This window comes from Rhopilema esculentum, chromosome 16, assembly GCF_057945365.1.
Source record: "Rhopilema esculentum isolate cy_ngs chromosome 16, ASM5794536v1, whole genome shotgun sequence".
NCBI lineage: Eukaryota > Metazoa > Cnidaria > Scyphozoa > Rhizostomeae > Rhizostomatidae > Rhopilema > Rhopilema esculentum.
In genome coordinates, this window is record NC_142830.1 from 10,724,462 (window position 1) to 10,747,614 (window position 23,153).

The 23,153-nt window shown below is 36.9% G+C and overlaps 2 protein-coding genes across 2 annotated transcripts; both read right to left on the reverse strand.

Annotated features, from left to right (window-relative positions):
* Nucleotides 1-387: 387 nt before the first annotated feature.
* Nucleotides 388-933, reverse strand: LOC135681995 (protein phosphatase 1 regulatory subunit 3D). Its single transcript, XM_065196691.1, has one exon. It carries the CDS (start codon nucleotides 931-933, stop codon nucleotides 388-390), a length of 546 nt encoding a protein of 181 aa, XP_065052763.1.
* Nucleotides 934-8,304: 7,371 nt separating this feature from the next.
* Nucleotides 8,305-18,500, reverse strand: LOC135682162 (contactin-associated protein-like 2). The gene is made up of 9 exons (XM_065196922.2): nucleotides 18,287-18,500; nucleotides 17,000-17,174; nucleotides 15,593-16,581; nucleotides 14,787-15,130; nucleotides 13,959-14,235; nucleotides 13,610-13,837; nucleotides 12,513-12,766; nucleotides 11,555-11,747; nucleotides 8,305-10,064 (listed from the first exon to the last, which is right to left on the reverse strand). Exons 1-9 carry the CDS (start codon nucleotides 18,483-18,485, stop codon nucleotides 8,977-8,979), a joined length of 3,747 nt encoding a protein of 1,248 aa, XP_065052994.1. The 5' UTR covers nucleotides 18,486-18,500; the 3' UTR covers nucleotides 8,305-8,976.
* Nucleotides 18,501-23,153: the final 4,653 nt, after the last annotated feature.

Here is a 23,153-nt window from a genome sequence, read left to right on the forward strand (position 1 = left end):
TAAACATGTCAAAGTTCGAGGGGAGCAGGATCGAAGGGACACCGTGTAACAAAAATGGGGGGACTATTTCAAAGACGTTGCTTCTATTAACAGGGTGGTTTTTCTAAAAAATTTTGGGCATGTGCCACTGGTGCATCCCCGGCTCTAAGCCCCTGTTTGGAAGTCTCTTTTTTTGTAACATTGATATACTCCATTCATATAAAACTCCAGAAAGGGATCTGCGATCATTGTGAGCATCAAATGTTTAATACTAGTGGTATAAGCGTCTCGAAACACTGTCACAAAGCTCGGCTGTGGCTGCAAAATTGATTGCTGCAGAGTGTTTCTAGCAGCATAGCACGACATGAACGCTAATCAAAGTTTCTCTGAAGACTTTCTCTGAAGAGTTCAATGTGACGTCACAATGTAGTTATTTCCGTTGTTGTTATCCCAAAATTCACAGCCACGCACTTTGTAGCAGATAGCAAAGCTTATTTGCCATTTTGGATCTACCGTATGAGCTTTTTTCGAAATAGCAAAGAAAAAGAAGTCAATATTGTTTGCTTCATCGTGTCTATGGAAAGAGGCCTTAGTTGGAAAAGCAGTGCTCCAGTCATCAAAAGAATACGCAACAGAAACGTCTTTAGCATATGCAATGTTTGTGACTGCAATCATTCCAATTATTCCGTTATTTGTTGTAGCAAAGCTCTCTAAGGTGACAAAGTGTTCCCTCAGTCTCTCCTGAATGTAACAATTATTCCAGTGAACTAATGGCAGTGTTTCTTTTTGCTTCGTCTTCTCTTTCCTGCACTTTCTTTCAATATATTTACTTTTCGATAGGCGAGCAATGAAAAATGTCTCGTACAATTCTTTCCCTTCCATGTCCGCAAATCGCACTATCTTTCTTTTCTTCTCTACTTGCTCAAAGAGACATTCTGCATCGGACGATGACATCCTTCTTCAATTTTATCGGGACTTGTTTTTTGCGTTCTACGATGAAAAAAGACTATTCAATCACTGCTTATGTTTGGGATACTGTCCTGCTTTGAACAAAATGCACGCCATGAAATCAACATATGGGTGACATTATCTTAGGTTCAAGTTTATGCTTAGGACTCCAGTCAGGGTTTAGAGGTCTGAACTCTAAATTTTTTGGTATGGACCACTGAACTATAAAAGAGATTGGGACGAGATTCCTATTGTCTTGAAACACTGAAGTTTGAAGCCCGATCAATTTCAAAAGTAAGAGGGCTACAAACAAAAGGGGAAAGAAATCCATCAATTGAATAATATGGATATGCGAGGTCCGCAATGCGGTGTGTATGATCGCTTAAAAAGGAAAAGGGCCAGAGCATCTAGGAATGATAGTGAAGGCCCTCTCCTCGCATGGGCTGTTTTTCGAATGACAATCGCAGTTATTCGAATACGTGTTTTTCTTATTCTGTGTCACAATAGAAGCTCGATCCAGTCTTTTTCATAGATCAGTGTTATGGACTCCATCTAGAGGTCTGGGCTTTAGTTATAAGTCTGCAACTTGAACTAGACTATACAATGATACAAATGCTGGCAGAAAACTGCCAATACAGTAAGAATGTTAAAAACATCACAAGTTCATTTTCAAATGCTTAAATCACATACTGTACATCCCAGAATGTTAAAGGGCCTCTCCAGCCAAATTTTGCACTTGCATTTTATTGGCTAATCTAAAGGAGTTGAACCTGCTGATCACGAATTCATTATTTGTTTTTCGATAGTTTTTACAGTTTGTGAGATATAAGCTCTTGCATTTCGATAATTGAATTGAATTAACCGACAGAAAGTTTTCGGTTTGGTGACACTGTGACGCAAATTTGACGTCGCAGTGTATTTCGTTAGTCTCGCCTCAAACCGAATCGAACGACGGCGATTCGCAAATTGAACACTGCACTGCAAGTGATGGTACTCTCAGTTCTGTTCTACCGGCTTTCAGTTTGAGCATTTCAGACACCAATTCTGAAGCCTTAAGTTGTTCATCGTTTCTGGAGAACAACATGAGTATCAATTTCGATTAATTATACCTATACGCCAGGGAAGAGATGGAACAGGAAGCCATAGCTTTGTGGGCCTACACAGGTGATTAAAACAGTCGTGACACAGCATGGACACATTTAGCCTGCGTGCAGACTTTACTTTCCGTTGCGAAGGAGAACCAATACGGCTCTCATTCGCAACGGAAAGTAAAGTTTGCACGCAGGCTAGGACACATTCCGACCCGCAGACTTAGAATGATTGTAAACATTTGATATTTTTCGATCCTAAAAAGCTCCTGCTGTAGATTTAGATGCAGTTATCAACGCATGACCATGACTTCTTCACGATTTGGTGGAAGATATACGAAATTCATGGCGAACGAGAGCCGCACATTGTGACGTCAGAATGTCACCAAACTGATTCGGCTTTTGTCGGTTTTTCTCTCGGAAAGGTGCAACTTTAAAGGCTTATAACTTCTAAACTAATTGGAATTTCGCAAAAACAACGACTTTGCCATAATACACGCATCAAATGCTAACTTTTTGGTCAATAAAAAATTTTTTTTTTGGCTGGAGAGGCCCTTAAATTAACTAAAAAAACGATCGTTCCTAGAAACAAATATTTTTCTCAGCCCACCGTTTCGTAAAGAACTCAGAGTTAAAGTTTATAAAAACAAACTATTGTACGGCTAGAGCTGTCAGAAACTTTCGAAAGATTTTCTTGAAAAACGTTGACGAAAATAAGAGTGATCACAAATTTTTGAGCCTTGGTTTTTTGTTTTCGAGATGAAGGGCTTAACTTATGGCAAGAAAGGGATTTTCGGTGCTTTTTTGTTGCATGTTCATAGTCACTGATTTGAGTGCAAATGCATAAGATTGCGGTTTGTATCACTTTCATACTCCCACACAGAACGTTGGTTGTTTCTATTATCATGGCCCAAGGTAACCATTTTATAAACAAACATAATTCGGACATGAAAGTTTCTCAACGTCGCCACATGCAGGGATTTTAAAGGTTTTGTAGATAGTAGGGGAAAACCTACAGGTAAAATCCTCGTGTATTACATAGTTCTCAGAAAAATGTAAGTCACGGAAACTGTCGATTAAAAAGACGAAAAACCAATGTACAAGTAAAAGTTTCATTGTTTTTTCTTGATTTCACAAAATGCCTCCTGCATTTAAGATAGAGTTATCAACTCTATAGTAACTGTTTGTAAAAGTTGATGGTGTTGCGTAGGCGGAAATTATATATTGAATGGGGCAGCAGTGAAACAACTTGCAAACCATGCAAGTCCCATTATGTGAATGAATGTTCTGCATTGCATAAGCGAACAAAGGTGTTCCTATTGGCTTCTTAAGTTAATTCAGCAATCTTTCACCATACCTCTTGTTATGTTGTTAAAAAGGGCCTAATCATGTGCTCACATGTAAGACGGTTTACTCCCTCGCCTCGTGCTCTACAACTAACTCTAAGTACCGTTACGTCATAATATGTTAATTTATTCAAAACATTACACCTCTTAATTAACAAATGTTTCAGTTTGTCAAATACTGCTCTAGTGCAGCAAACAAATTTCACGGCAATGTGTTTCTATTATGATGGTCCCGTCCTACGTTAAGATGGTCCCGTCAGGGGGTCGTGTACTTTATAAATTGCATTTGCAACGTCATCATGCATTAGCAGTTGCATTTTTAATGTGCATTCACCAGAAATTCTGTAATACACACAGTAGATATGTTCAACAAAAAAACTTTGGATTTATAGGGCCAATATTTAGACTAAGTAGAAAAGTGTAAAAAACAGCTTGAAAAATATCACAATGTAGCTTGCCTACTAAGCAAATGATTTCAAAAAGTCAGTCTTTCTAAATTGCTCTTCTTCATACTTAACCAGAACATTCCTAGGTTGGGACATGAGGCATTAAAAAAATAATGGCATAATATCAAACATAAGATCATTTAATAAATGAGGTTGTCAAGGATGTTCAAAAATTTTTATTCGGCCTAAATGTTTACGTAGACGCAAATATGACTTACCTGCTTCCTTGAGTAATTTGCTGGACAAACTTGAAGTATGAAGTTTGAAACTGGAGTGAAACAACATATTCAGAAGATCATTTGAATCCAGTTTTTACGGCAACGAACATATCCCGAAGCAAAGATCGAAAAGACCAATCTACGACTTCGCCGTGTTTCCATCGTTACCGTTGAAACTGTCCAGGAATTCTACGTTTTCAGCAGGTTGTGTGACGTTGTTGTGAATATGCAAAATAAGCCTTTGGAAACGCCTACCTTGTAAACATTCTTTTTCTGTGGTTTTGAAAATATTTTCAGTTCGTTGTCATGCAAAACCTGAGGGGATTTAAGCGGTTCAGTTGTAATCCAACATTTTAACGAAAATGGTCCGAATTGATGCACGCAGAACGGTTCTTCGTGGGCTATGCCACACTCATCCCAGGGCCGCCGGAGGGAGGTTGGAACAGGGTGGGACAAAATTAAGAGCATAAACATCTATTTTTGCGTAACATTTGATATTGCCAAAAATGGTACAGCTTTCATGGTGGCTTAGAAATTTAGAAATAATAATACGAATTGCCTATAACTAGAACTATTTTGTCTACTAGCACAAAGCCCAGACTGCAAAGTTTGGGTATGCGCGGGGAATACTTTATTCCTCAAAACACGTCCATGCATTTTTGTAATTATAGATTAACCCGCGCAATTGCAGCACAGACTACGCGCAAATCCCGCGCATAGTTTGACCGCTTACATATGCTAACTAAAAATAAAATCCCGCAGCTTGCTATTTTGCAACATGATTTGTTACCGCGCGTGCATAAGCGGCAGAAAAAAACGCACAAAAAATACTTTACAAACTGGCACAATGCTAGAGGGCAGAAGTGGCCTTGTGCTCCATTCAGGGGCCACGCACTCTTGAGCATACTTAATTTTATAACTCCTCGTGTCAGGTTAAGTTTTTTGTTTGTGTATTTTTTAAAATACGTTTTCTTTAATACGTTAAAATACGTACTCGGTTTTCTTTTTAATTTTCATTGTAAGTGGGGAATGACCCTGGTTAAGCGACAGGCACATATCCTCCCCCAATTTTTTTAAAGTTGCATTGTATCCGACAAATATTCAAATCAATTACAACATACCAAAGAAAAATGAATCCACATTAATGCAATCATACAAGCAAAAAAATAAAAACTTACAAGTTAAACCGAAAATCAAATTTACAGAACTGAAAGTAATTCTCGAATTTTCAACTTATCTCTTTCAAAGCGAACTTGTAATCTCTGTCTCTTTCAAAGCAAGTTTTAGGTCTGTATCCCTGTCAAGGTGATGTTTCAGTCCCTATTCTTTTCAAAGCAAATTATCTGTCTCTGTCTCTGTCAAAGCAAATTTTCAGTCTCTATCCGTTTCAAAGCAAAATTTCAGTTTCTATCTCTTTTCAGTCTCTATCTCTTCTATCTCTTATATGTTAGCAAGACAAAAATAAACAGCTACTGCGTAGTGGTATGCAGGTGGAAAATCTCCTTCGCAGTGGATCTTGTTAGAAATTTGCTCCAGTGGCCCTGCATCCCATGTACCGTTAATCTGTGCATTGGCCTCTATTTGTACAAGCCCCCCGAATTACCCCCTACCCTAGCAAGTTTGTTTGTAATATGGAATTGAGGAAAATGAGCACTTCTTCCTGCTCTGCCTTCTGTTTGCTTCTATGTGCAGTGATCTCCTTGGCCAGCTTTCATACCTTCCAAAACTGGATTTAAACAGCATCGATTCAATAGCCTTACTTAACTTGCTTCTTTACGGTAACCCAATACCTAATGAAAGTGACAATCGAATGGTTCTAGAGGCATCCATAGCATATATTAAAGCAACTAAAAGACTTTACAGAAGTAGAAACTTGACGATTAGCGACCTTTTATTTTTGTTGGGTTTTCGTTTAAGTAAGCGCTTTGTGAATCATGGCATTAGCATCATTAACCAAGTGTATAGCTTCCCTTATCAACTCGCCTACTGAAACCTATCTTGTCGTCTGATGCTGTCATTAATATACCTGTAATCTACCAAAAACCACGATTCGCCTGGCCTAAACTGACGTATGCAAGCGCCTGCCAAACGAAATGGTACCATGGTTCTCAAAGTGTTTCTGTTATAAGGCTACTGTTAAAGAAATTGTTAAGTCCTGTTCATAGTCAGAATAAGACCAGAATCATAATGTCTATTTCTGCTGTGGACGGCACAGATTATCTTTCTTGTGTTTTTAACAGTGATTAGCTTCCATCCAATACCCCCACCACTAATTAGCTCCCATCCATAAACCCCCATGAGATAAATCCAGAATTTACTGTAATGATGTTAAAGTGACGCTAAAAGAATTATTTATAGGCATATAATGAGGAAGTAAAAAAGGGTGGCCCTTTTTGTGTCCACCTGAAGCAGTTTGGAGGACTGTTCAAAATATAGGACCTATATATTTATATTAATCAGAAAAATCCAAGGGGAAAGCGCCGAAATGAGAACTCGCTTTGTCATCCCTTGAAAGGAAAGGAGCAGAAAGTAGCCTGTGTTCCAGACCCCTAAAGGGAAGCAAACAATATTGACTTCTTGATGAAGCAACACGATGAAGCAAACAATATTGACTTCTTTTCTTTTCCCATTTGGAAAGGCTCGGTCCAAAATGGCAAATAAGCTTTGCTATCAACAACAATGGAAATAATTACATTGTGACGTCACATTGAACTCTTTCAAGTCTTCAGAGAAACTTTGATTAGCGTTCATGTCGTGCTATGCTGCTAGAAACACTCTGAAGCAATCAATTTTGCAGCCACAGCCGAGCTTTGTGACAGTGTTTCGAGACGCTCTTACCACTAGTATTAAACATTTGATGCTCATAATGATCGCCGATCCCTTTCTGGAGTTTTATATGAATGGAGTATATTAATGTTAAAAAAAGAGACTTCCAAACAGGGGCTTAGAGCCGGAGATGCACCAGTGGCACATGCCCAATTTATTTTAGAAAAACCACCCTGTTAATAGATGCAACTTAATTGAAAAAGTCCCCCCATTTTTGTTACACGGTGTCCCTTCGATCCTGCTCCCCTCGAACTTTGACATGCTTATGATGTCCTTGCATACAAAGAACGAAAATTGCTTCTTCATGGCACAGCAAGTATTAATCCAAAACAGAAAAGGGAGGTCCAAGTTAAGTTTCTCTTCTTGCCTTCTCCATATTGGATAGTCTTTTCAAGGAATTGTCCCTAAAGATGCTCTATACAGCTGTGTTTTGGCTTGTGATACCTTTGTTTTCAAAAGCTCGAAAGGCTCAAATCCATCGCAAAACATTATTAGAGGTATGGTTTTTGATACCCCGAGTTTGGTCATGGCCAACAAATGAGGAAAAATGTGCTGGTCGAAGAAATAGACGTAACAAATTCTTTTCAACCATTACATTGTGACGTCGCATTTAAACACATCAGGGACATTGAAATATGCCTACACATGTCGTGTCATGCTGCTAGAAATACGTAGCAGGTTAATGGCAAAACACGACCCTGACACAATCAGTTTTGCCTAGCAATCAATTTTGCAGCAACAGCTGATCTTTGTGATAAATTTTCGAGACCCTATTACCTCTGCCGATGCAGTGGCTGTGATGGAAAGAACGTCCCTTTCATATAAAGCGCGATAAATTACATGACAACTAGAGCTAGCCAAACTGCCTACCAAGAACTTTTCGCATTTTTAAGAAATAATGTCCGCCTCCGCTCACCGGGTACAACTTCTCTGATCAAATGTTTTTTTATATTTGAACTTAAACAAGAAAGATACTAAATAGATGTCTGTCTAATCGAAAAGTAGAAATACCACTTCAGATTGATAAGCTTGCCGCTTTTCCAAGAACAACCTTCTGCATCTGACCCGCTTTAGGGTAACAATTTCAATAACAATAACAATTTCCCTTTGAGAGAACCCATCTCTCTTGAAAAGGGTAGAAGGCATAGCATTTGCCCGGAACTTTTTGCCCCAACAGATTTCAATTTTAAGTTCGATGATCAAGTTAATCGAAGCATTTAGCATGTTTACAAAACCGTAAAACAGCACTTCAAATATGAAACGAAAAGAAGTTGAAGTTAGAGAACAACTACAGGAGAATTCGCGGTAAAATGTGCAGTGTTTTCAACAAAAGGGCAAAAATCTCCCAATAAAGCTCTCTATTTTGTCCAGAGTTTTTAGTTATCCGCCCCCCCCCCCCCCCCACGATTTTTTCCTGGAATAGAAACAAGTGTTTAGTAAGAGCGGTACAAAATACAATTTCAAAAATACTCAAAAGTCGATAACGAAGGTATTAAATGCTACAATATAATAAATGCTACTGGTATATCCTCCACTTTTGAATAAGATACCATACAACGATGTGCTTTTGACGTCATGATTAAATACAACTTGAATACAAAACAATACATCATCAACAAATTCTTAACTTTATAACAGTATGTGCATATTTTTCGATGCAAGGGTTCCGTGTTACTCAAATTTTGCAGAAAAATGCAATTATATATGAAATGTCTTCCAACTATTCTGAAAAGGAAAATTGTTTAACCTACAATAAATCACGTCGTTAACCCTTGCCCTATAAGCAAACCAGAACCACAGTATGTGCACTTAACTATTTTCCTCGAAATTCTAATGAAGCTTATCATTAGCTGGTGAGAGATATCTAAAATTCACTGTATAAAACTGCCTTAAAATCTAGCCTACAAGCAATTTCAGAAACAATCAAAAACCAGTCATGTCCTCCTTAAATACCCTAGAGCTAAAAGAAACGAAAAAATACACAAAAAAACTTTCTAGTACAACTAAGTCCATGTGTTGAGTCTAATGCTTGGTATCCACAGTCATACCAGCAAAAGTTGACGTTGGTAAATACATGGCTGCATGTGTTGAAAAAGGTGGAATACAGAAAACTTCTGATTCTGATCTATAAGAAGAACCCATCATCGTCGTCTTTCTCTGGTGGTGATGCGGCCGCAGCACCAGGCTTAGGGCTCGGGGCATATGAAATCGTTTCAGGGCCGTATGAACTCTGCGATGGGTAAACTGGTTCGGCTGGCTGGGATCTGAGTTCCTGAAGAGGAATCTCTGGCTCTTGCTCTCTTTCGTAGTAAAAATCATTTCTGCGTGTGGGTGGCTCCTCTTTTGCGGGGGCTTTTTCATGAAGCGTCAAAGCAAGTTTTTCTTCAATCGCTCTATACTTCTTTTTGTAGTTCTCAACACATTTCAATGTTATGAACAGTAGCACGACAGCAAGGACAATTAGGACGCACACAATACCGATTACTACAGCTTTACCGAATGTGTAATTTGAACCAATCGGGGCAACTGTGACGACAGGGTTTCTGAATTTGAACTGCTGCGGAGGAATAATTGGTGGCAAAGCTGGCGGGACAGGCAGGGTATCTCCACAGGATCCATTCACTGGTGCTTGCGATCGATCCAGACTGGGGTTTTTCGTTTGGAAAAGATGACCCATATCAATGTTGACACCAATTTTAGCACCCTGTGGAAGATACTGATAACGGAGCCCAGTGATGCAACCGACGAACGTTGTAGGGAATCCGACAAGCAGAGAAGAGCGCCTACCAAGAGCCAAAGTGGCCGGTTCAGGAAATAACATTGTTGTGAACGGTGCCGAGATATTACGAACGCCTTTTATCGGGCTGTCGCTGTTATCAAGAACGTACGTGAAAATCTGATTTTCTTTGTGATGAATCCTAATTATATGTCTTTTATTGTCGTTGAATTTTCCCAACGTTGTTTGCTGTGGGTGCTGTATATCCAACGACTGCAGATCCGTCTCAAGAGGCCTGAAGTTAAATAACAGCTTCAGCACTCCATTAATTAATAACAGAGTGATATGGGCGTTCCCATCTCCACGTAACTGAGAAATCACTGCATTCGCCTCATTTGTTTTGAAGGCAACGTTAATGTATCCTTCCTGCACTTGAACTTTTTTCTGGAAAGTGTACCTGAGGAATTTACCACTGGTAAAGACGAATGCATTTTGGTCTGAAAAAAATTTATTTGGTGAATTCAATTGATTGAGTAAAGACATGCAGAGCCGTGAAGTTAATAAAATTTCAATGCTTATAATAAAATGCACCAGAGTCAGGAAAATATCACGGTCCCACGGCCACTGGCCGGAGGAAGGTAATAGAACCAGAAGAAATTGAGGAAGGTGGCCAAAAAATTGAAAACTTGAGGAAGTTGAAAAATCTTTATAGCCTTTTTATTTAAAAAAAAAACCATACAAAAATGAAAAAAATCAGAACAAAATTCAAAAGCCTTCCGTTTTTTTAATACGAATATTTTTGCAGAACTAGTTTGCACTGTAAAATTTAGGCATTAACTTTTTATAATTTAAATACTTGCATTACATGGTTTTTTTATCAATCAATAAAAGGGTTTTACTTAACATCGGTTTATAAAAATATTTATAATTGAAAACAATTTACAAATTTCTAGTAAGGTTTTGAAAAAACAAATGCCAGAAGAGGAGACAAAGACTGGCTGGCTGTGTACCCCGTTTTCTGACCATACCCATTTTAAACCCATACACCAATTCGACTTACGGCCTCATCTTGAAAAATTCTTAAAAATCGTCTGTACAAAAGTTTTGACATCAGATTCGGATTTTAGTCTTTTTGGAAATTATAGTTTTGCTCACGGATATTGAATTGATGACGACATAAAGATATAAAATGTATAAGGGATTTGACCGTGATTGGCGACTAGGGGGGTAAAGTTTCACCCGGAATGATTTTTGGGGTCAAATCCCTTAAAAGTTTTCAAACTTCATTTCTCCGTAAAATCTAAAATACAAGCACAAACAATATAAAAAATTGCATCCTGCCTAAAATTAGGGCAAAGCAAATCTGAGCTTAAAAAAGTCGTATAATTAAGTTTGGAGAAATTTCCAAAACGAGGTTACAAGTCGAATTGGTGTATTAAAATGAGAAAGGTTTTATGGTAAGATTTCCTTGGTCAGTGAAAGGTGGACAACTTTTCTGGACTCCAAAGGCCACTTAAACTACTCCTCTGAATTACAATTATATTAAGCTATCAAATTAAAACAACACACATTTAAACTATTAAGATAATATAAAGGATTAGGAATTTTTTTTCCTCATTTTTCTAGCCGTCTTTATGCTCGATGTATTTTGCATAGCATGATTATAAATACAACTCATTGTGAAATCTTCACTCGGTAAAAACTAAACACTTATCCGTCATTTGAACCAAAATAACGAATAAAAGCATTATCTTTCTTGAATGCGAATATAGTTTGAAATAAAAAAGTAAACACAGTTTTAGATATATATTTCTATCTACAAAATCTATTTTCTACAAATGGAAAAAATGCAGCAGATCCACGAAACAAACAAAAACAGACAAACCTAGAGAAAAATAGAAATATATGCATTTGCAATTCTTGCCGAATTGTTTGCATTTCTTTTGTGATAAAAAAAATTAAAATGAAGCAACAAAGTATATCTTACCATATTGGCAATGGTTACCACTGAATGCCGAAACCGAGCAGTTGCAGAAGTATTTGTTGTATTCTTCGATACAGAATCCTTGATTACAAGGGGATTTGACGAGTTTACAAGCGCTTCCTTGTCCCGGGTATACACCGATTCGCGATAAACCCTCTGCCTCGGTTGGAAGATCAACAAGCTTTCCCCCATAGTACTACAAAAAAGAATTATCGCTAAATCAGGCATTAAGCAGATTACAAGTAAATAAGGGTGCATAAAACTCACAGTGTGCCTCGATTTCAACGCTTTTCTCACCAAATAACATCAGCAGAGATTAAAAATTTTTCCGAAATTATTTCAGCGTTTAATTCCCGAAATTATTTCCGAACAAAAAAATTATTTCTTTCCTGGAAATTAGTTGTCGAGAAACTTAATATAATGGCTTTGAAAACATTATCTTTAAAGAAGAATTTAAAAGAGCAAAAATTCTTGCGTAAGGAATTTTTTCAATTAAGTGCCTCAGGAATGTTATGATTTTGAGGGAAAAAATGGCGGGTTGGATCTTCCCTTAAGTTTTTCAGAAAGTAATTTAAGCGATGGACTGCTTTCATCTAAATATGATGGGTTTATATGTTTTGATAAAAAGATTCATATCCGCTCTTGCGAAATTTAGAAAAGGGTAAAGAGTGGAAAACCGAATTCTTCAAAAATTTCTTGAGAACATAATTTTCTTCCCATAAGGACTAAGGCATCCAGCCATGGATGGAAAATGGGCCAACCAGAAACGGAGGCTTACCTTGGATTATCGACTTGAATGGGACTTGGCTTATTTAATCAGAAAAATGCTTCCTTTCATCAAAATATTTTCTGGGAGACACAGGATCCGATTCCAGTTCTAGCCGTGTATGTACTTTCAGAAGAACCTTTCAGACGTGGTCCTCGAATAACGTTGCAATAAAAGATATGAACATTAACTTACAAATGATCTTATAATTCCAATGAATCCTTCGCCTAACCCATCATTTCGACCGCCGACGTAGAAAGGGCTTCCATCAACATCAAGATGAGTAATGCCATACTGATAATGAAACTCCACAATGCGAGTTATGTTATCAACTGTAAAGTTCATTTCCCTCCTGTTCCAATCTAGACGTAGCTTGTGCGGCAAATTATCATCGAATGTTCTATTCAAAACGGCAATGTCCACATCCAAATGCATGTTCTTGTAGTATCCTATACAGAATAAATAGTTTGGATAATACTGCAAATACTTTTCAATTGTAAATACTACGATAGTACTACAATTGTAAATTGGCAATTGAAACAGAATCCTAACCAGTGGCGGAAACTTAGTCAAATATGGGGGAGGGGGCAGGGCAAGCATATCATTTTGATAAGATGATGTCACATTTGTCCATGGATTTAGATAAATAACCAATAGCCACTGCAACCGCTCCTTTCGCCCTTCCAAGTGTCCACCACTGTAATAAAGGTGCATGTAATAAAGTAGGTTGACGCTTCAACATTTAATAAGGGAGGGGCAACAATCTCAATATGTCTTTCCTAGATGGTAACTTATAAAGAAAATACTCTAGTTGGTGAACGCGATAATTAAAATGAATTTTACCTAACCTGAAAAGCAGGACACTTTTTATTTCAGGCCGTACAAAATGAAAAATTAAACTTGACACAAATTGAAACAAAGGTTGAATACAGTGCTTCTTATATCACACATTACCTTTAGTACTGACTGTAACTACAAAAATATCAGCCTAGACTCTGGTCTTGATAATCCCAGCTTTTTGGTCGTGCAAAATGCAATTGCCTTATATTAATTAACTTTAGCAGTTTGTATCATGCAAATAAAGACAAAAATAAAGACAAAATATTTCTGGTTTTAAATTAATTACCACATCAGTGATCAATGGGCAAAGATCTGGGTTTCCAAAACAACTGGGATAACTTTACTTTTGTAAGGCATGAAAACTCAAACTTCACCAACCGTCTTCCAAGTTTGTTGTTTGAAAGCAGTTAATCAATTAAGCAGAACGTAGAAGACTTGGACATAAATCTCACCTAGATTCATGGTTGCCCGAGCACGCTGCCTGTTGATAAGCTTTATTTCAAGAAAATCTCCAGAGATAGGTCCCCTAGCAAAGACGAGCGTCCCGGCTGCCGTGGTTGTCAGAAACTCCAGCGCAACATCTCCAGCATCGATGTGATTGTTCCATTCATTTTCGTCTGTCAGTTCTATCTGCATGTAGGACCATTGCTCTCTAAAAGTAGCTGCCAGGTTGGAAGTATCTGTAAAAAAACAAAAGAATAAATGCAAGTTACACGAGAAGACTCAAGTGCCTGTTCAAAGAAGAATCACACGCTGAAAAACTACAACATAAAATTGAGGTAAAAAGGAAACTTTGCCTACCTACTCCCCAACACTCAAGTGCACCAATGGAACTTATACCATTTTTACCAGTGTCCGACATTACGTCAAAGTAGTCAATACGGCGTACTGGAAGATGCTCTTTAGTCGTTAAGTAACCTTTATCCTCTATGTCTCTGACGAACTTAAAGGCGTCACAGTTGCAATGCATTTCTTTGTCTATACAAGTCCTTGTCAAACCACAAGCGCAGTAACCTCGCCGGCCTCCTGAACCTCCCCAATAATAATGCAGTTTATCGTCAAAGCCCATCCATTGTACCTGAAAGTGAGCGTGTATGTCGAATTAACAGTGGGATATCGAGAATGGAACATAATCTTCAAATGTTAAACTTCATATGAGTTTTACCATGTCCTTTTAATTACAATTACCCCCAATGGCTGACAATTTAATAGATAAACAAAAAGGGATTTCAGAGGCAAAAGGCATTCGGCCTAGGCAAGAACAAAGAATAACTACAATCTTAATAAACTTTGCCTTCATTTAACACTAAACATGCCTTCTATAATTATCATTGCTTTTAAATGTGTACAGTTTGGCCATGTTTCAACATGCTCTTATATCTAAAATGATGAGGTCTGAATTGGAGCTCTTATGATAGATACATATGTGCATACTTTGCTAGATATAACAGGATAGTTTCAAGCTGCACCTCTTAGTTTCATGCTTAAGGGGATATTCATATTCAGGCTGGATTGTAGAGTAAGAAATGATGAGTTCTATCAGAGCACTAGATGGCAAAAGAAAGGATCTCCCACACCAATGTTCAGAGGCATACAAAGCTAAAAATATTTATTTGTTTGCTTACACACCTGCTTTGGTCCTGTTGGTGATTTGAACAGAGCACTCCTTGCACAACGGTATCTGATGAATTGCCTACAGGACTTGAAATGCAGTAGAAGCTCCCTTAAACTTTCTTCATCAGCAAGATACGTCACAGGAATAATCTTTTTGCCCGTCGGATTTATTACATTAATATCAAAGGGTATAGTTGTGTTAATTTGTGTTATAGTATCTTGAGGTGTTCTCCCTTTTCTACAAAATGCTCTAACTGGATCCAATCCTCCAATGCCATCCATATCTAGCCAGTATTTGTCACTAATGAATCTGTCCCCTGCCTTCTCGTGGATTTCAGTGCATGTATAATTGAAACGTGCTGTTAGAAGAAAATTTCAGTTTACTGGTGTTTTTTTTCAAATTTTACAGCACTGAAATTTTACATTTTACAAATTTATTGAAAGGCAATTTGCACTGTCACTCTAAAAGTACCTTACAATAAACAACTTCCTGTCTTTGAGTTGCACAGCACAGTCATTCTACATAATTCAAAAGCCAATATATAAAGGGCTTTTATGCAAAATTAGAGAATTCTATGAAATTAAGAGCAAGAAAAAGCAGAAATGAATACAAAACTAGAAACAGAAATAAAGCACTAGATTAACTACCTTAGCCAGTGAAAATATTTGCTATTTCATTCCCTCATCCATTCTTGTTTACAACCACTCTTTTTTATGTTTGTTCATGATCATATCTTAATAAACATGACTTGGCTATGCATCAACTTATGTAAATTCAGAATGCAATTGAAAACTAAAACTGGAAACTGATAATTACTCACATTGAGTACAACATGATCCTGTATAGGGAGTATGTCTACAATCACATCTGAAAATGGTATCAGTTTGATTGCATTTACCACCATTGATGCATGGATTTGGTGTGCAGAAATCTTTAAGGTTGCACTTGCCCATGATTACTGAAACTTTCTGCATCTGAGTATAATCAACAGCTCTACCATTTAGCAACAGATTCTTCATGCATCCAGTAAAACCAAAACCAAAGTGAAGAGGTCCACCATCAAATATAAAAGGATTTAAAAATTTTGATCTCCGTTTCACACCATCAACAATAAACTCTGCATCATAATTTGGTTCTCTGTTTGATAAAAATAACTCAACTGTATGCCATGTGCCATCATGTAAATTGGGTTTTCCAGTTTTCATTACAAGATGACTGCCAGTTTTCTCGACAGTTGCCCCAAGAACGAGCCTGCCCTGTCTGTCTAATGTCAGATCAAGAACTTTGGTTAGTTTGTTTGTGTAGTTGGCTACAACTTGGTCTGGAATTACTGTTCTAAAATCAAACTTCAGTCTCAATGACTTTATGTCATAATTCTTATATGACAAATGGGAGACTTTGTTTGGGAAGAAGATTGGATAGTAATTGATAGAATCGCAGAAAGATTGAACATTTTTTCTGGTGCCTTGGTTGAGAAGATCAATGCCATTCATGTATGCAGATCGGACACACATAGAATCTCCTTCCTGGGCAACAGATCTTTCTTCAGAAACCCCAACATATGAGTACAGTCCTCCTATAAACACCTCTTCTACACTGAACTGAGTTGGCGCTGGTGGTGCTCTCCAGAATCCGAAGTATCTTGGTTCCCTCCTACCATCAATGATAATTGTGATGTCTTGTGTGTTTTGAGTTACCTTGACGGTATGCCATTGGTTGTCTGCCAAATCTTGCCCCACATACATATTATGATAACCTGTTACTTGTTTGTCTATATTAATATGGCCATTTCCAAATTCTCCAGCATATCTAACAAACAATAGAAAATTACAATAATTTTTTGATTATTATTATTATCATTATTCTCATATTTAAGCAAAATTTTACCAGTCAGTAAATATGCTTGAATTCTTCTTGTCCAAAATAATGCACCATCAACCTCATCAAAATTTTAGCATACAGGGCACTTAAAATCTGTTCTAAAATTAAACTCCACACAGAGCTGGACAAACTTAAAACAAACTTTCTAGAAAACAGCTATCTGGAAGATGCCATTTCCTCTTACACAAGGGAACGATTGTGAGTCTTTTGGCTTGTTTAGAACTTGACCTCTAATTTACTGAGTTTGGAGAGCATTTTTGTGCACCCTAAAAGAGCAAGTATCATATTCTGTGCTACAACAATTTTATTGTTAGCATAATTAGAATGGCATGTACATTTTGCTTACCTTATTTTTCCTCTCACCAACTCAAGGGTTAAAAAATCTCCTTTCTCGACACTTTGAGCATGCAGAAGCATACCAGTTGCATCTATTGTTTTGAAAGTTATCTCAAAAACATTGTACTGGCTTGTTTTTTGGGGCTGCTTGTAATAAATATAACCAGGTTGGTTTACATACAAATCTAAAAGCAAAATTTATTAATTAGCAAGACCCAAGGCACAACTATCAACAAAGTCAACCAATGTCAAGCTGTCAAACAGAGGCATTAACATCAATAGGTTTGAAAATTTATTTTAAAATATGAATTGAAAAGGTACACAAGAAAATGTTCAAATGGAGAAAAACTTGTTCTTTGTATCTGGCACAAAAAATCACAAATTCATACAAAGGTAGATAAATGAAATATCATTTGGGTACTCAGTAATAGAAAATCAGGGGACAACTACATTTCCCATCAACTTTGTCTGATTTCCACAAATGACTTTTCCAAATTATTGTTTTAACACTGCAGATAATGGTAAGCTGTTTGTGACAAGCTTTTTTTGCTTTGAGAGACCTTTAGACCATTCCAGAACAGAATTCAAATGTGATTTTTTAGGGCTTTTCCTGTCGCATTCTGTTGGTCAGGTCATGACTCTCATGTCATAGCGTTAATGTGTTATAAAAACTCATAAACGTTTCACTGTAAATTGTTGTGAATTTCCGAAGCAAAGAAAATGTTGTCACTGAAAAATGATTGTGGATCTACGTTAAATTGCTTCGCCTATAGGCCCAGAAACTTGCTTGTTTATAATGGTGACATACTTTTCCAACTCAGGAGCTTAGTAGTTCGCAGAATCCGTCAAACTACCCTAAATAATAGGGTGAATCTTAGAAAATGACAGTACTGATCAGAATCATTTGCAGGATGTACACGCTTTGTAAAGCGACAAGCCTAACTAAAAAGCGACTTGCAAATCATTATAATTGGAGATGCTTGACAGCCTTTAAACTGATGCGATCATTTCCGTGAACACATACTATTAGTCAGGTTTCTAGCTTTTTTAAACATCAGTAGCCCTTGTTATTTTAATTGATTTCTCGATCATCGATATTTTCACCTTTAGAGAAGAAACGACTCTAAATATTTGAGCCGGCGCACTTGCCGCATTAACAAGATGTCTAGGACTGGACTAGTAGCGGGAAATCATTTAATATGTAATAACAAAATCATTAACTTTCCTCTCACTCTGGTGACCATCAGATTATAAACATAGCTCACAGAAAAGAGGGTATGTCATTTATATAACTTACCGGAAGATACTGTGACAAATAAGCAGACAAGGGCTATGAAAGCCACCAGAGCGACTCCTCTTTCCGTCGCCATTTTCTGCAAATTGCTATCTTTGTTTTTTCGAAAGCGCCCTCCAGATTTCCCATCATTCCATGCAAATATTCGCATCACGTGACCATTAGTAATATGATAGTCTTTGTCTGAAACTGAATGAGTCATGGTTTGTTTGGGCTTTGTTTTTGTGTAGTGAAATGTGAAATCCAGTGACATTTCTTTAACGTACAGTACAAGTGAAATATTTCCTCTTGGATGTTGGTTGTGAGGCCAAGGACCAGCTTTAATAAAACAATTCCAATATCAGGCACATGGCATCCTTACATTCTACAAATCTACATTAACTACCTATGTGAAAACTTTAAAAATTCTCAATATACGCATCTTTTTGTAACAACTATACTTTTATATCAGGGCCTCCGACGAAGGGGGGAGCCGGGGGGCCTTGGCCCCCCCCACTTTTTTGCAAAATAATAGAGTTTTTTTCAAAATCTTTTGTTATGGGTGTTAAATTTTCCCTTGCCCCCCCCCCCCCCCCACTTTTCAACCTTTGTCGGAGCCCATGTATATTGCAACACTACACTTGTTCCGACTTCAAATTGACATACTTTGTTAGTTTATCTCTGAATGTGGGTGAACTATTTACTTTACCTTGGAAGCACGTTTAACAAATTCATTACTTAAGCAATTTAAGAAACATATTAGAAACTTTTGATAGCAAAATGGCCAGAAAATTTAAGAAACTGCCTACCAGCACCGGACCTTAGCTTTTTAGAAGAAATTCGTGTACTGAAAACCTTTCAAAATAATCGAGTGCTCAGGGCCTCTTTTTTAAAAATTTCAATTCATTCGCTCTAATGCTGTTTAGTGCATAATGACAACCTATAAGCATAAACCGTAATAAAGAAAGGAAATATCTAGCTACATGTCGTGCAGGCTAAAAACAATGAAAACTAAAGGGTTATTAAACCTTTAAGAACTTTGAAGCAATGCATTTTTTCAAAGTTGTGAATTACGAAACTTTGCAATTTATTCATCATATATTTTGCGCCATTAATCATTTTTAATCCTGCTTGGAAAGAGTTTCATAACTTGATACTGTCATTTGTTAGATATTTTCAAGGTTGTGTATATCGTTGGAAGAGAGAAAACATCGTATGAAAATTTTTTGCATAATAGGTTTAGGTGTGTTAAGATTTTGTTTTGCTAAAAAGGTGTGTTAAGCTAAAAGGCAGATTGATTGGTGTGGTGTTTAGCTTCAAACATCAAATCAGCCATTTTATGCATTTTATGCATATATGCATAAAGTTTGTCAAAGTATAACGTTTACTAGCTGCGTTTACGTTTACTTTAAGCCTAAATAGATTCACTGTGAGCAGTATAGGTAGACGGTGACATTATTGACCAGTCTTTTACAATATTAGGAGGGAAAGCCACCCTCTGTACACCCCTGGTGCCTTTAGTCACCTGTTGTAGTCCTTTGTGGGCCTGTTGTAGTTCCCTCCTTCTCTTGTCAAAGTATGGTTCATAAATCTGGTTTCCCTCTTTCTCTTGTAACAGTATGGTCCACAAACTGGTACAAATGTCAAAAATTCTCTGGCAGGGTAGGGATAGATCATTTTCTCTAACATTTGTCTAGGGAAAGAAGCCAAGTGCATTATAACACTTAAAATGGTGCGAAAAATGTGTGATCTCAAAAGCTGTTACATAAACTATGACCAGATTCTTACAACTGCACAGTAACTGGCACTTCCACTACAAAGAGCCCTAGGGACCTTAGGCATATGGGCCACCTTTTCTTGTTCCCTTACTGTGGGCAGGACAGTAGGCTATTTGGTTATAATGGTTATCAATTTCTAGCTGTTATGAAATTGAGTCATTTACTAGAATCCGGAAAACATTGTGGTTCCATAACTGTGACCTGGTGCAGTAGTTTTATGGAAGGCCGATGCAAAACTTTTCAACTGTATATATGAAGCGAGACGAATTAACACAATTGTTCTTAGGCTTTTCGTCTTCCCTGACAATACATAGATAAGACCAAACCATAAATAATATGACTTAATTCCCATCTTTAAGAAGCTTTTATCAAAAGAATACAAGGAAATTTTTGAGGTAGTAAAGATGACAAAGTTTTATCCAGAGGAAGCCCCCCCCTCCCCCAAATTTTTGTTAAACGATAGACTTTTTTAAATCTTTCGTTATGGGTCATTAAGTTGTCCATGGCCCCCTTTACTTTAAATTTGGTTCGGACTTCGGAGCCCCTGTAGTTGATACCTTTAGCTTTAATGTTCGAGTCAGTGGTTCCTTTAACTTTACTAGAGCATGTACACTCATTTTCTTTAAAGAAACTGGCTATAAGAAACGAGTACTGGACAGTCAGAAAAAATTAAGAAACTTCAGAACTCGAAGCAAAAAAATTAAATTAAGAAACTATTAAATCGTGATAAAACTGAGAACAACGGAATTCTGTAAAATCGAAGAACATGATTGCCCTGATGGCCTAGAAAGACACAAAGGATAAAAATATACTTCCCACGTCTAAATACAGCGTCAGAACGGAAGCGAATCTCTTGACGTGAATAAAAAGGGTCATGAACATTTCATAACATCATTCATGACATCATAATTAAGAAACAATGAGTAGTGAAATTTACTGAAATGTCAAGCATTTGAAATAAGCATTTGAAAACAATAGAAACATTGAAAATTTGCAGAAACGAAAACTCTTCAAACAAGTTTCTGTTGGGAAATCTCTTAGCGTTAAAGAATCGAAAATAGAAAGCAAATGTTAAATTTAACGACGTCATATTTAAGAAACTCTTAAAAACAGCGAATATTGAAATTTCCAGAACATTAAGAAACTGGAGTACTCAACATCGACCTTTGTTTTACATTAGAAAATGAGTGTATTGGATATATGGATACTTAAGCTAGTTTATACTAAAGCTTTAATTTATAGTTTCCCCCAAAAAAAGATTTTCCTTGCAAATATAACATAGTTATCGTCTACAAAATTTGATATTGAAAAACCTGTAAGCTATTTATATTAACTAAGAACAATACCGGTCAAAGCACACTGCATTGGGAGACATGTCCAATGCATATTAATTTTCAGTTTCTGGTTCCCCTTCATTTTCAGTTTATGGGCTGAACTGATGCTTCTACTAGATCTTTATTACTTCTCTCAATTACTTCTTTCAATTTTTAACTCACAAGCGACCAGAATTTCTAATTAACTCGTTGCGATTAGCAATAAAAAGCATGGCAAACTGTAAAAGCTTTCAGTTAATTTTCCTCCTTGGGGTAGAAAAATGTAATAAAACGTCCTCTAAATAAGAGTTTATAACATTCTTGATCACACTTTAGTTTCATTTATTGGGTTGACATCAAAATATGCGATTTTCGTAACTTTCATAGTTATGTTTTTGATATTTTCGCTTGAAGATAGAAATAATTCGCAGAAAATTTTTCATTTCTTTACTCACCGAAACGTTTTCTTTCCACTGAAATTTTTCAAGTTTCCATCGAAATTCACACCGAAATTTCATTGTCATGTCCAAAACTTTTTCCACGGATAATTAATCTACCGAATTTTCGGTACCAAATTTTTTGCTATTCATTGTATACTCAGGGGCGTAACTTGGCCAATAGGTTTGGGGGGTGAAAAGGGTTTCTGCCCTGCAAAACTGACTGGTGCCCTGCAGACCTCGTAGCAACGGTTTGTCTATAGGTTACTAGTGAAAGCTTTACCAGTGTACACTGGTCTTTACCAAGGACAAACTTCTAAGCAATAAAAACAAACTTGAAACTTCATTGCCTATGAAATATCTATTTCTCTACGTGAGCGTAATTTTTTTTATATTCATTTCATTTAATGTTGGTTTGCAAAATACTAGCTAATAAACAGCTAATGGGGGGGGGGGGGATACTTGATGCAGACAGCGCAACGAAATTTAGCTCAGGGGGACTAAGAATCAAGTTTAGTGAGGTAGGAGGACCCACCATGGTTGGGTCCGACGTGAAGAAAATTTTTGAAATTATACCTTCTAAAAGGGCTAAAAAGCATCTTTCAGACAAAAAATTTAGCAAAATACTATTGTGCTAAAAGAACTGATTGTTTATTGAAAATATTATTGTTTATTGGAAAAAAAGGGAGGGGGAATATCATGCTAAAACTCTAGTGTTAAACGTTGGGGAAGGAAAGAAACGGCAACCTTTCGTTTCAGATTGCACGTAGTTGTGAATGACAGAGGAAGATGTTGTTTTGATTTGAGGAATTTTTTTTCCTGAACAGAAATGTGCAGTTTCTTGTATCGAGAAGGACATGTTTACACATAAAAAATTAAAGCATTGCAATGATACAGAAAATGATTTACTGAATTAATGCAAATGAAAGAAAAATGATAAAAATATACGTGAAAAAGTTAGCAATTAGATGAAACAAATTCGGTTCCTAACAAGAATCTTAACAATTTATTATGTTTTTTAGTTCATGCACTGTTAAAAAGTAATAGAAAAAATGATAAAAAATTCTTATCTTGATCAAAGTGAGGGCCTTCGGCCCCCTATTCCCCCCAGTGACGCCGTGCCTGTCATGAAAATAATTTACAACTTAAATTAATTTGCATGGACTCAATTTTGCCCTCATAAACATATGCATCCATCATTGCATCCATTGGCTATGACTTTCGGTAAGAAATGCTTTCGCCTTGCAAATAACGGAGCTTTTATTTAGATACCTGTTCCGTTCTCTAAAATGCAATGTCAGGAAGGGAGGTTCATAAAAAATACGATATTTCCATTTAAAAATTCCTAAACGGCCCTTTACGA